Source organism: Asparagus officinalis, chromosome 4, assembly GCF_001876935.1.
Source record: "Asparagus officinalis chromosome 4, Aspof.V1, whole genome shotgun sequence".
Taxonomy (NCBI): domain Eukaryota; kingdom Viridiplantae; phylum Streptophyta; class Magnoliopsida; order Asparagales; family Asparagaceae; genus Asparagus; species Asparagus officinalis.
This window is the reverse complement of record NC_033797.1, coordinates 129,767,290-129,781,889: the sequence shown is the minus strand read 5'-3', so window position 1 is coordinate 129,781,889 and position 14,600 is coordinate 129,767,290. Positions and strand designations below refer to the sequence as shown.

Sequence of the window (14,600 nt, the reverse complement as noted above, 5' to 3'; positions counted from 1 at the left end):
GAGGGTCGGGTTTTTTTTTCGACCATGGGTGTGGTAGGCGCCTTCCCAGGGTGTGGTAGACTCCGAAAATGAGATGAAGACCGTCCCGACTGCTACACAACTGTGTTGGTGGACACGGCCTAGCCGTGTAAACTGTGTATTCAGCATTTTTCCTTCTGTCCTCTTTAGCCTTGAACTCTCTATTACCTATTTCCCCTTGTCATTCACCTACATACCAGTTCACGACAACCTGATTACATGTCATCAAAACTAATAATTAAAACACTAAAAGGAAAAATAAAGTGAAAGAAAAACTTGGGTTGCCTCCCAAGAAGCGCTCGTTTATGATCATGAGCTCGACCCCTTTAATGCTCACAATGATGATGGATCGGGAAGGGTACAAGTACCCAGCTTCTCGATCGGAGTTCCCACGAAATAATGCTTTAACCACTGTCCATTGACCTTGAAGGTTCCAGTGGCTTCACTCCATACTTCAACAGCCCTAAATGGGTATACCTTACGCACTTGGAATGGTCCAGACCACCTCGAACGAAGTTTGCCCGGAAAAAGCTTGAGTCGAGAATTAAATAAAGTACTAGGTCCCCTTCTGTAAACTCTTTACGAAGGATGTGTTGATCATGCCACTTCTTTGTTCTTTCTTTGTAAATCTTGGCATTCTCATATGGATGTGTTGATCATGCCACTTCTTTGTTCTTTCTTTGTAAATCTTGGCATTCTCATATGCATCCAACCTCAATTCATCGAGTTCATTTATTCTTTGTTCTTTCTTTGTAAATCTTGGCATTCTCATATGCATCCAACCTCAATTCATCGAGTTCATTTGGTTGAAGCTTTCTCTGTTCCCCTGCTTCTTTCAAATCTAAATGAATGGTCTTGATAGCCCAATGTGCCTTATGTTCCACTTGAACTGGTAAATGACATGATTTTCCATAGACCAACCTAAATGGCACCATACCTATAGGGTTCTTATAAGCTATCCGATATGCCCAAAGAACACCATCTAGCTTTATAGACCAATCTTTTCTTGAACGAGACATTGTCTTCTCCAAGATTCCTTTGATTTCCCGATTAGTGATCTTCACTTGGCCACTTGTTTGAGGATGATACGGTGTATCCATTTTGTGAGTTACTCCGTACTTCCTCAAAAGTGTACTTAGCACCCTGTTTGCAAAGTGAGATCCTCCATCACTGATTACAGCTCTTGGGACACCAAACTGAGGGAAAATGACCTTTTGAAATAGTTTGACTACTACTTTCACATCATTTGTTGGGGATGCTAAAGCTTCAGCCTATTTTGACACGTAATCCACTGCTACTAATATATACTTGTTATTGCATGATGGTGGAAAAGGTCCCATGAAGTCAATCCCCCACACGTCAAAGAGTTCGACTTCAAAAATATTATTTAGTGGCATCTCATTCCTTCGTGAGATGTTTCCTGTCCGTTGACAACAATCACAACTAAGCGTGAAACGTCTCACATCCTTGAAAAGTGAAGGCCAATAGAACCCAGATTGCAATACTTTTGTCGCGGTCTTGGTGGTGCTTGCATGACCTCCGTATGGTGAAGAGCGGCAGTGGGATATGACATCCAATACCTCCTCTTCACACAGGCATCTTCTAAAAACTTCATCTGCACAACACTTATAAAGACAGGGTTCATCCCAATAATAGTGCTTGACATCCGATAGGAACTACTTCATCTGCACAACACTTATAAAGACAGGGTTCATCCCAATAATAGTGCTTGACATCCGATAGGAACTTCTTGCGTTGTTGATAGGACAATTCAGGTGATAGTGCTTGACATCCGATAGGAACTTCTTGCGTTGTTGATAGGACAATTCAGGTGGTAACACCCCACAGGCAATATAGTTCACAAAATCAGCGAACCAAGGGGCTTGGAGACTTGTAACAGCAAACAAGTTGTCATCTGGGAATGAATCATCAAATGGCTCCTTTTCACCTTCTCCTTGATCCATTTCTTGCCTGAGCCTAGAGAGATGATTAGCTACTACATTGTTGGTGCCTTTCTTTTCTTTTATCTCGAGATCAAACTCCTGTAATAAGAGAATCCACCTTAGCAGTTGTGGTTTTGCATCCTTTTTAGCCAAGAGGTACTTCAAAGCAGCGTGATCTATGAATACTATGACCTTCGACCCAACAAGGTATGATCGGAATTTATCCAAGGCAAACACTACGGCTAGGAGTTCTTTTTCTGTTGTCGCATAGTTCATCTGAGCTTCATCCATTGTTCTACTGGCATAGTATATGGTGTATATTTTTCCTTCTTTCCTTTGCCCAAGAACAGCCCTGATAGCATAGTCACTTGCGTCGCACATAATCTCGAATGGAATGCTCCAATCAAGTGGTCTCATAACTGGAGCAGTTGTCAAAGCTTCCTTTAACCTATCAAAAGCATCAAAACAAGATTGATCAAATGCAAAGGGAACATCTTTTATAAGCAAGCGAGTTAAGGGTTTGACAATCTTAGAAAAATCTTTAATGAAACGCCTAAAGAACCCGACATGGCCTAGAAAGCTCCTAACTCCTTTTACATTATTCGGTGGTGGCATCTTAGCAATGATATCAATTTTAGCTCTATCCACTTTAATACCCCGATTAGAAATTAAATGACCCAAAACAATTCCTTCTTGTACCATAAAATGACACTTCTCCCAATTTAACATAATGTTCATTTCTTTACATCTTTTTAAGACCTTAGCAAGGTTGTGCAAACAGTCATCAAAAGAAATTCCATAGACTGAAAAATCATCCATAAAGACCTCCATAATGTTCTCCATAAAATCAGAAAATATGGCCATCATGCATCTTTGAAAAGTGGCAGGGGCGTTACATAGGCCAAATGGCATTCTCCTATAAGCAAAAGTGCCATATGGACATGTAAATGTTGTCTTCTCTTGATCACTAGGATGAATTAGGATTTGAAAGAATCCTGAATACCCATCTAGATAACAGAAATAAGAATGTCTAGCCAGCCTCTCTAACATTTGATCGATAAAAGGGAGGGGAAAATGATCTTTTATGGTAGCTTTATTAAGTTTTCGATAATCAATGCACATGCGCCAACCGATGACCGTTCTAGTGGGGATTAGCTCATTTTTTTCATTTTTGACAACGATCATACCTTCCTTTTTAGGTACTACTTGAACCGGGCTCACCCATTCGCTATCTAAGAATAGGATAGATGATCCCCGCATCAAGTAGTTTCAGCACCTCTTTCCTGGCGACCTCTTTCATGTTTGGGTTTAGCCTTCTTTGATGTTCAATGTAAGTTTTGTACCCTTCTTCTAGAAAAATTCGATGCATGCAAATGGATGGATTAATGCCCTTAATATTGTCTATGGAATAACCTATCACATCCCTATGCAACCTTAGAACCTTAAGCAATTTCTCAACTTCCTGGTGACTCTATGGAATAACCTATCACATCCCTATGCAACCTTAGAACCTTAAGCAATTTCTCAACTTCCTGGTGACTTAAATCAGCATTAACAATCCCTATGCAACCTTAGAACCTTAAGCAATTTCTCAACTTCCTGGTGACTTAAATCAGCATTAACAATTATAGGGTATTCACCATTGGCGTCTAAGAATTCATACCTGAGTGAGGAGGGGAGTGGTTTTAGTTCTACCTTGGGTGCAGTTTTCCCTTCACAAACCTGTTCTGGGATGTTTCTGCTGCTTTTTGACACAGCTGTGTCCATGGACACAACCAGTGCATTCAACTCTTTTGTAGTTTCAGCCACTACATCATGTCCTTTGCTGTAGGTGGTTTTGGTGTAGGTTGGGCTTTCATCCAGTATCGTAACATAGGAAGTTATTTCCTGATCATCGTCAACTGGTGCCTTATTCTCTACTAAGCATTTCTCAAGTGGATCACTTGAGATGCATCTAATAAAGTCTTCTCTAACCACCATATCAATTGCATCAATCCTGCAGCAAGTTCATCAATTAGTGAAAATTTCATAGCAGAAAACAAGTCAAAATTCACCTTTTCATCCCCTATATTGAGAGAGAGCTTTCCATTCTTCACATCAATTACCACTCCAGCAGTAGCAAGGAAAGGTCTTCCTAATATAATAGGGATTTGAGAATCCTCCTCAATTTCAAGAATAACAAAACCAACCGGAATGTAGAATTTACCAACCTGGATAGGTACATCCTCTAATATACCTACCAGACGTTCAGTCGACAAAGACTTGGAAAATTGTGTTGTCAAAGTTGTATTGTTGACGACATTCAAACACTTAAGCTCCGGCCTTGGGTTCGTTTAAAATAACACCAATGTCTGCTCGGCAGAATGACAACCCTGAGGTTGAATGCCTAGGACTTACGTAGATGCCCAGGTCTTCAATATAGCCATGATGGTTAAGAGGTGATTGTAGGAGTTGACCATATAGTGAGTGCCTTGGGTTTACCCTGAGAAGAGGCACCAAGGTATTTGAATTCAATCAAAGTTGAGTGCTTAGAATTTACTAAAGTTGACTAGGTCTTTCACAACCCTGATGTTGTACCTAGGACTTGCTGAAGTCGACTAGGTCTTTTGCCCTACATAAGGCCGCCCTGATGGTATTTAGATAAAAATGGCAACCTTGAGGTTAGATGCCCAGGTCTTATATAGACGCTTAGGTCTTCAATATCCCTATAATGGTCGAGAAGTGGCTGTGGGAGTCGACCATAGGGTTAGTGCCTTGGGTTTATTCCTAAAAAGGTACTAAGGGCTTAATATCAAACCGAATTTGAATGCCTAGAACTTACTGAAGTTGACTAGGTCTTTAATAACCCTGAGGTTATGCCTACAACTTACTAAAGTCGACTAGGTCTTTCACCCTATAGAGGGTCGTCTTGATGGCAATCAGGTAAAATGACAACCATGAGATTGGGTGCCCAGGTCTTACATAGACGCCTAGATCTTTAGGATCCCCATAATAGTCAAGAGGCAACTGTGGGAGTTGATCATATGATTAGTGCCTTAGGTTTATTCTTGAAAAGGTACCAATGGCTTAATATCCAACCGAGGTTGGATGCTTAGAACTCACTGAAGTTAACTAGGTCTTTTATAACCCTAAAGCTATGCCTAGGGCTTGCTGAAGTCGACTAGGTATTTTGCCCTACAAAGAACCTCACTGAGGGCAACTAAGTAGTATGACAACCCTGAGGTTGGGTGCCTAGGTCTTATGTAGACGCCTGGGTCTTTAGTATAGCCATGATGATCAAAAGACAACTATGGGAGTCGATAATATGGTTAGTGTCTTGGGTTTATTCCTGAAAAGGAACCAAGGGCTTAATATCCAACCGAGGTTGGATATCTAGAACTTACTGAAGTTTATTAGGTCTTTTACAACTCTGAGACTGTGCCTAGGACTTACTAAAATTGACTAGGTCTTTCTCCCTACAGAGAGCCGCCCTGAGGGCAACTAGATAGTATGACAACCCTGAAGTTGGGTGCCCAGGTGTTATGTAGACGCCTAGGTCTTTAGTATAGCCATGATGGTCGAAAGGTGACTGTGGGAGTCAACCATATGGTGGAAGTGCCTTGGGTTTACCTTGCGAAGAAGCACAAAGGGCTTAGGATCTCTCCATAGATTGAGCACTCAAATGCTCGATATTTCAGGGATGTTATAAAACTCTCCCATCTGGGGCTGTGACGCCCCTGCTTTCACACATAGCTATAGTTCAAGGTAAACCCAAAGATGTTAAACCTATCACGCACCCTCCATCATGCATAAACATGTTTCACTATCATAATTATTATCACTCTAGCAAAAATAAAGTATTAAAATAGAGAGGGTACAAGCAGATACAACAAAGATGAAAATATATGGAACACAGTGTAGATAAAAGACATCCAATAGTATCAATATGTTCCAACAGGAGAAAAGAAAGTACATCTGATAAACTAAAATGAAAATAATGTATCTCTAACACATAAGAGTCAACTGAAAGGTACATAGGCACTCAGCCTCCAAAATGAAACACATCTAAATGAGTTAAAACAAAATATAATAGACTATTGTGGAGCACTAACTAACTATCTATAAATGGCAAAAATCTATGTTGAGTTCCTGTCAACCTGCGACTCTCCAAACCCCTAACTAGCTGTCTGGAAAAAATGGAAACAACAAACGTCCAAGCGCTAGTGATAACGTCTCCATCGCCCCCAGGGGGAAGGGGTTAGGTGTATATAAAAATACTAATCATGACATATATAAATATATAAATCATATGCTGAGTTCGATGTGATTCTTGGTATGGATTGGTTATCTTCCTACCATATCAGTATCGACTATTTTGTAAAAATAGTCAGTTTGCGAGCGTTCAATGAGACTGAGTTGGTCATAGCAACCTCACAAGGGAACCAGTTTACAGAGTTATTTCTAGCATACATCGAGGAGGTGTTGCAATGGGATGAGTGTGCCTTTCTATTTGAGATCAGAGTCATCTCAGAGTATCAGGATGTCTTTCAGGACATACCTAGACTGCCTCTAGTGAGAGAGGTTGAGTTCTGCATAGAGTTACAGTCGGGCATAACACCAATATCACATGCACATTATCGTATGGCACCTGCTGAGATGATGGAGTTACATACTAAGTTAGAGGAGCTCATTACTCAGGAATTTATTCACCGGCACCATTCTCCGTGGGGAGCACCGATTTGTTTCATAAAGAAGAAGGATGGTAGCCTCCGTTTGTGTATCGATTATCGTGAATTGAATAAGATCACTATCCGAAATAGGTATTTGTTACCGAGGATTGATGACTTATTCGACCAATTACAGGGAGTGTAGTGTTTCTTAAAGATTGATATTCGATCTGGTTATCACCAGTTGCGCGTATGGGAGATAGATATTCCCAAGACCCTATTTTTTACTCGATATGGGTCCTTTGAATTTTTGTCATGCCATTTGGTTTAACTAATGCACTCGCGGTATTCATGGATTTGATGAACCGAGTTTTTCATCCGTACCTAGATCAGTTCGTGATTGTTTTCATCGACAACATCCTCATCTACTCGAAGTTAGAGGCCAAGCATGAGCAACATCTTTGTTTGGCATTGCAAACTTTATGAGAGCACTATTTGTATGCAAAGTTTAGTAAATGCGAGTTTTAGCTTTTAGATGTTAGATTTTTAGGCCACGTTATTATCAAGGAGGGTATTGCAGTTGATCTAGCTAAAGTCAAGGCAGTTCTTGATTGGGAGCTGTCGAAGACAGTTTCAGAGATTCGTAGCATCTTAGGGCTTACCGGTTATTATAAAAAAATCATCCAATATTTTTCCAAAATTGCTACCCATTAACGCGCCTTACGAAAAAGGGTGTCCAGATTATTTGGGGGTCAGAGTGTCAGAATGCCTTTGAGACTTCAAAGGCCAAGTTGACTACCGCACCAGTGTTAATCATTCTGAGCAGTGGCAATACCTTTGATGTTTATGGATGATCATTATCGGGGCTAGGAGGCATTTTGATGCAGACACAGAGAGTGGTTGCTTATATCTCATGCCAATTAAGGACTCATGAGTAGAATTACCCCACTCACAACTTGGAGTTGGCAGCGGTGGTCTTCGCACTTAAAACGTAGAGATATTTGTAGGATCTGAAATAGATATACTAGAACACTAGAGGGGGGTGAATAGTGTTCTTTTAAAAATTATGCAAAGTAGATTATAAATTGCAAAGAAAGAATGGTAATAATATCAGAAAATCACAATCACAAACAAGAATTTTTATACTGGTTCCACCAATCTGGTGTACATCCAGTCCCCAAGCAAATTTCGCTTGAGATTTCCACTATAATTTTGAATCAAGTACAAAATTAAAACCAAACCTGACCAATTTTTAAGTCCCTGCAAATTGCAACACTAATTGACAATACTTTACCAATTACACACCAATCTCTAAACCAAGAGATCAACCTCTCTCAAACCGAGAGACCTTTCCTCGAATCAAACAACTCAATTCCTATAAGCTTTGATTAGTAGTGTTGTGTATCAGTGGCTTAGGAATAATTTTATCCTCTGGAAATTGCCTAAATAATTTATATTTTGAATGAGAATAAAAGGCAATTTCAGTAAAGATCTTTTCCCAAAACTTTCTAAAATCTGAAATTTTTGACTTTTGAAAAATGCACAAAGAATGAAGCTTATGGGTATATTATCATGTATCATTTTTCTGAATATATAACCTTTTTATAGCCCTTGAAAAGACAAATTTTTAAACTTCAAAACATTTGAAAAATGGCTAAAAACTGTCACAAGTTTAATTTCAAACGTTCAGAAAAACTATCTTAGTAGTCGACTATAATGCATAGTAGTCGACTACTCTATAATACAAAAAGTCTGGAATTCAGAAACTGAAGCTTAGTAGTCGACTATTCTTCTTAGTAGTCGACTGCTCTGTATTACAAAAAGCCTAGAAAACAAAAATCAAAGATCAGTAGTCGACTATAATTATTAGTAGTCGACTACACTGTAAAATAAACATTCTGTAAAACAATATTTCAAAGCTTAGTAGTCGACTATATTTACTTGTAGTCGACTACTCTGTAAAACTGAAGTTCTGTAAATCAAAATTCAAAGCTGAGTAGTCAACTATAATTCTTATTAGTCGACTACTCTATAGTTTTACAGAAACTTATATCTTGAACTTAGACTATAGTAGTCGACTACTATTCTATTTAGTCGACTACTAAGGGTAAAAAATGTTATGTATGAAATATTTTTAGACTCAATGATTAACTAAATACTCTAATGGTTAACATAGGGGATTTTTATTGTTAACCAACACACTAAGCATGTGTTAGTGTGTTCTAATTTCTATGTGTGTGTGTGTGAGTGATCAAGGCTTGTACAATATTTCTAAGTAAAGAAAAAAAATGTAAAAATTACATTAGTGTATTTGTTCTTCATCTTCTTTACTTCATAAGGCCTTGAACTCATCTTGCACTTTTTCATATTTGATGTTGAAAACTGCATTTAAATGTTAGTGCATTTGTATAATACACATAGTGATTCACATTATGAATAAATTATTATCATCAAAATTATATCATAGGGACATGATATCAAACAACATTATCTTTATGGGGTTTAGTTTGAGCTGTTTATAGATTATCAGAGCCTGAAATACCTTTTCACTCAGAAGAAACTCAACCAGAGGCAGCGGCAATGAGTCGAGTTCATAAAGAATTATGAGTTCACGCTTTAGTACCATTCAGGGAAGGCGAACATCGTAGCATAAGCTTTGAGCAGAAAGCATCAACACAGGCTTGCAGCTTTGAGGTGCTCGTTGTACCGAGATCTTCTTAGCCTCAGTCAGTTTGACTTCATACCAGAGGTTGGTGGAAGCAGTGCATTTTTGGAGGCATTAGCAATACAACCATCATGTACTAATAGAGTAGTCAGTGCTCAATTGAAAGACTCTTGGATTCAAATCCGAAAGAGGGAAATTTCCAAAGAGCCCAAGGCAGATTGGACCATCAAATTAGATAGAGGCCTTCGAATGAGAGGTCAGTTGGTAGTGCCAGATAATTCACAACTGAAGAAGGAATTGTTTGATGAGGCACACCGTACTAGGTATATGGTACATTCGGGTACAACCAAAATGTACAAGGACTTGAAGAGATACTTTTGGTGGAATAGCATGCGTAGATATGTTGTGGAGTATGTATCTAAATGTTTTACCTACCAGCAGGTAAAGGCAGAACAGATACCAGCGGGTACCCTACAACCATTATCCATTCCTGAATGAAGGTGTGGAGATATTTCAATGGGATTTTATTGTGGGATTGTTGAGGTCTAGCAAAGGAAATGATTCCATTTGGGTAATTGTCGATCGATTGACGAAGTCGGTGCACTTCTTGCCAGTTAAGACAACTCATATATAGAGACTTATGTAAGGATTTTCATTTGGGAGATTGTGGGATTGCATGGAGTTCCTGAGACGGTCGTATCGGATCATGGCCTAGTATTCACATCACATTTCTAAAAAAGCTTCCAGAATTCTTTCGGCAGCCAGCTAGCTTATAGCAGCATTTTCCACCCGCAGACAGATGGTCAAACAGAGAGAGTCAACCAAATGTTGGAAGACATGCTTCGGACATTTGTAATCGATTTCCAAGGTAGTTGAGAGGATCACATACCATTGATTGAGTTTGCCTACAACAATAGTTACCAATCAACTATAGGTATGGCTCCTTATGAAGCATTGTATGGAAGGCCATGTAGATCTCTAATTTGCTAGGCAGAGCCAGAGGATAGCTTACTGCGTGGACCAGATCTCGTGAGGAAAACTTTAGAGCAGATAGCATTGATTCAAAAGTGTATTCTTGCAGCCCAGAGTCGACAGAAGAGTTACACAGATCAAAGATAACGAGCCTTAGAGTTCTAGGTTGGAGACTATGTCTTATTGAAGGTATCACCTATGAAAGGTGTTGGATAATTTGGTAAACGAGAAAAGCTTGCCCTGAGATATATCGGTCCGTTCAGGATTATCGATTGTGTTAGAGCCGTTTCGTACCGACTAGACCTTCCAGCATCAATATCGGGTGTGCATAATATCTTTTATCTCGATGCTCAAGAAACACTTACGAGACGAAGAACAACCGAGAGTGGTTGATATATTAGATTTAGAACTTCGGACGGATTTGACTACAATTGAGACACCAGTTCGCATTCTTGCTAAGGAGGACAAGAAACTCTGGAATAAAGTAATCCCATTGGTAAAGGTGCAGTGGAATAGGAAGGGAGTTAAAGAAGCTTCCTAGGAGCGCGAGGAGGATATACATCGCGACTACCCACACCTATTCGAGCAAGTATATTGCTAGTTAGGGTATCGTCGATATTCATCTTATCTATATACCAAGTATTAACACTTAACACCTAATCATTCAGAACATATGGTATCTACATGGGGGGGGTTCCTTATTTGGATTGTTTGCCCAACGTACTAGTTCTATTTAATTAGAGGTTAAGTGGAAGTATTCACATTCTAGATGTTAAGTATAAATTTTGCATATATGACACATACCTAGTGATCGATAATAGCTTGCTGAATTTCAGGGATGGAATTCTCTTTAAGGAGGCTTGAATGTAAAACCCCGTAAATGTAAAACCCCGTAAATTTAAAAATATTATGAAAATAATAATAAATGAGTTTTATTATGGTTTGTGATCATTTTGGGATGAATGGATCTGTTTGTAATCGATTTGAGGTTGATTATGTGTGTGTGTGTGTGTGTATGTGTGTGTACGTATAAGTGTACATCAATAAATATAAAACCTGTTGAGTCTACTTCAGTGTGCTAGTCGGTCGATCGACCCTATATATCGGTCGATCGATCGGTAGCTGATAGCTTTTGCTTGGTTTCGGGTCAGGTCTATTTTGTATATATATATATATGTGTGTGTGTGTGTGTGTGTGTGTGTGTGTGTGTGTGTGTGTGTGTGTGTGTGTGTGTGTACCCAACTTTCTCCTCTTTTCTTCTTCATCTCTCACGTTCTGAGTAGCAGCCACCCCCCCCTCAAAACCCTAGAAAAATTTATCTTGCTTCGGGAGAAGATTCGTGAAGTAAGGTTCGAGAGGAGGGTGAGATCTACGGCTTTTGTGAAGAAGGATCGAGCTTTTCTTCCATGTGTGACAGATCAAAACATTTTCAAAAGGCGAGTTTCATCTCCTCCAAACTCATCCCTATTTTTCTTGGTTTTTATTAGATTTTTAAAACCTTTTATATGTGTAGAGATCACCCCCTTAAACTTTATGATGTAAAAGTTTATCTTTTTTTATTTAAAAGTTATGAAACGGATTCTTTAATTAGGGTTGAAGGTTTGAAGTAAATCTAACATGATATTTTTGCTAATTTAATTGTTCATGATGAATTTACAAATATGATCATGTTAGGGTTATTAGATCCCCTCAAATTTATATTTGTGGTATCATGTATCAGAGTAAACTATAATTACATTAAATCAAGATAGTATGTATGAGTTTTCTTTGAAAAAATTTTGACTTTGGTGAATTTTAGAGAAAATCTAATATTTTTGATCTGTCACCTGGTCGGTCGACTAATCAGAAGCATCGGCCGACTGAAAACTAATTCTTCTTAGGATCTAGAAAATTTTCTCTAGTCGGTCGACTGATCAAAATAATCAGTCGACCGATTGGTTAGCAAAATCTAGTGATTTTTCTCTAGTTCGTAGACTGACACATGTATCGGTCAACCGATCAAGGCTGGATGTTTGTGCATGTTTTGTGCATGTCGCCGCCCGGTCAACCGAGAGAAATCAGTCGACCGACCTAGTGTTGTTTTAAAAGGTTGATTTTACATACGCGTTTGATTGTAAACACGAAGTACGAGTCTCATGTAGATACACGTGCGTGATCATGAGAGTACACATATTGGGTTTGAGCATGCGCACGAGTTTTTGGTAGTGCGTGGTCTAATATCTTTGTGTTGACATGATAGGGAGTGACAATTGTTTCGGTTTACTATAGTCGTGGATGCTTGAGTACGTTAGTCCGTGCACCATAATGAGAACGGGCAACTACACTCTGAGTGTGTTAGTCCGTGCACCACAATGAGAATGCGGACGAATTTACTCTATGATGCATCATTATTTCGATGATTAAGTGCGCAGATCCATGTACCGTATGATATAATGGGCGACTGCACTTCGAGTGTGATAGTCCATGAGCCGCATGATACTACGGACGACTATACTCTACATATTTAGGAGGCCTAGAATCAGATGAGTACTATTTGTGAATGTAGTCTAGCATTTAACTTTCTTATATGGTGGTGTATACTTTGACGAGGTTTTCACAGGATTGTACTTTTGTTTCTATGCTACCTACCCGAGGGTAGTGTGAGATTCTATGATACGACATATACGACGTATTTTGGATGAGGTGTTGGTGATGTATTTTCCTTTGTTGATTATCTATTTATAGGTTTTGGAATTGATATTTAGCTATCCATAATTTGAGATACATGGTATATATATAAGGGTTTTCTTGTTTGGATTATTTCGCTCGATGTACTCATCTCGTGTTGTGGATTTCTAAATCTTAACTCCTCTTAGTTCAGGATATATTATTTATATATTTATATATGTTATGATTAGTATTTTTATATACACCTAACTCCTTCCTCATGGGGGCGGTGGAGATATTCTCGCTAGCGCTTTGATGCTCGTTGTTTCTATTTTTAGGCAGCGAGTCAGGGGTTCGGAGAGCCACATGTTGATAGGGACTCAACATATATTTCCGTCATTTATAGATAGTTAGTTAGTGCTCCACAGTAGTCTATTATATTTTGTTTTAACTCATTTAGATGTGTTTCATTTTGGAGGTTGGGTGCCTATGTACCTTTCAGTTGACTCTTATGTGTTAGAGATACATTATTTTCATTTTAGTTTATCAGATGTACTCTCTTTTCTCCCGTTGGAACATATTGATACTATTGGATGTCTTTTATCTCATTGTGTTCTGTATATTTTCATCTTTGTTGTATCTGCTTGTACCCTCTCTATTTTAATACTTTCTTTCTGCTAGAGTGATAGTAATTGTGATAGTGAAACATGTTTATGCACAGTGGAGGGTGCGTGGCAGGTTTAACATCTTTGGGTTCACCTTGGACTGCAGTCATGTGCAAAAACAGGGGCGTCACAGGGGCTCTTAGTCGATAGGTTCCGGCTCGCAGCTCTTCTAGAACTGTATAGGACCTTCCCAGTTGGGAGCTAGCTTGCCTTGTTCAGTGTCTTTGTCAAAAGCGGCTTTGCGAAGGACGAGGTCACTAGCATTGAATCTCCTTGGTCGGATTTTGTTGTTGTAGTAGCTGGCAATTTGTTGCTGATTGGTGGCTTGGGTCCGGAGCGCTTTCTCTCGGATCTCATCAAGGAGGTTGACACCGATCCGATGTCCCTCTGAGTTCATGTCCTCATCGAAGTGTTATAGTCGAATGGTAGAAATTCCTACTTCGACGGGAGTGATTGCCTCGGCGCTATATGCTAGCTTGAATAAAGTCTCTCTAGTTGAGTTATTGTGGGACGTGTGGTATGACCAAAAGATACTAGGCAACTTTTGTGATGGAATTCTTTCTAAAAAAGATATTCAAGAAACCAGAGTTGTTCTTTCTAGAAAGACAACCAAAGAAGACCTCTCTAAAAAGATGACAGGATTCTCATATTTCGAAAGGCTTTTGAAAGTAATGGGAGCTTATCCATCTTATAGATGGCTAGCTGATAAATACTCCCAAAATGGTTGCTAAAGCTGTAGAGGGACGCGATTATGTCGATTCTTCTTAGCCAAAACCATTTTCTGCTTAGCTTGAGTAACACAAGTTCGGGGTCAAGCTTACAGGATGAGACTGATCAGGCCCTCGTTCAGAACCTAGCATATCTTCTCAAAAAAAGAGAGGAAGCCCCATGGTGGGTGCCAAACTATTGATGTACTAGTGATCACACAGTCAATCGGATCCAGGATGTGATCTAGGGTAGGATAACCTCGATGAGGTAAAGGAGATTGATGAGGGGGTTACCTCCTTCTCTGACTTTATATCTGGTTCTTGAATTGGAAAACTAA

At 39.2% G+C, this 14,600-nt stretch overlaps 1 protein-coding gene across 1 annotated transcript; it reads right to left on the bottom strand.

The window, feature by feature from the left end:
• Positions 747-1,118, bottom strand: LOC109839295. The gene has a single exon (XM_020407725.1). The coding sequence runs from the start codon at positions 1,116-1,118 to the stop codon at positions 747-749; it is 372 nt and encodes a 123-aa protein (XP_020263314.1).

Bases quoted from the DNA above. Each gene is read 5' to 3' on its own strand.
- LOC109839295 (XM_020407725.1), bottom strand. From the start codon at position 1,118: ATGGATACACCGTATCATCCTCAAACAAGTGGCCAAGTGAAGATCACT.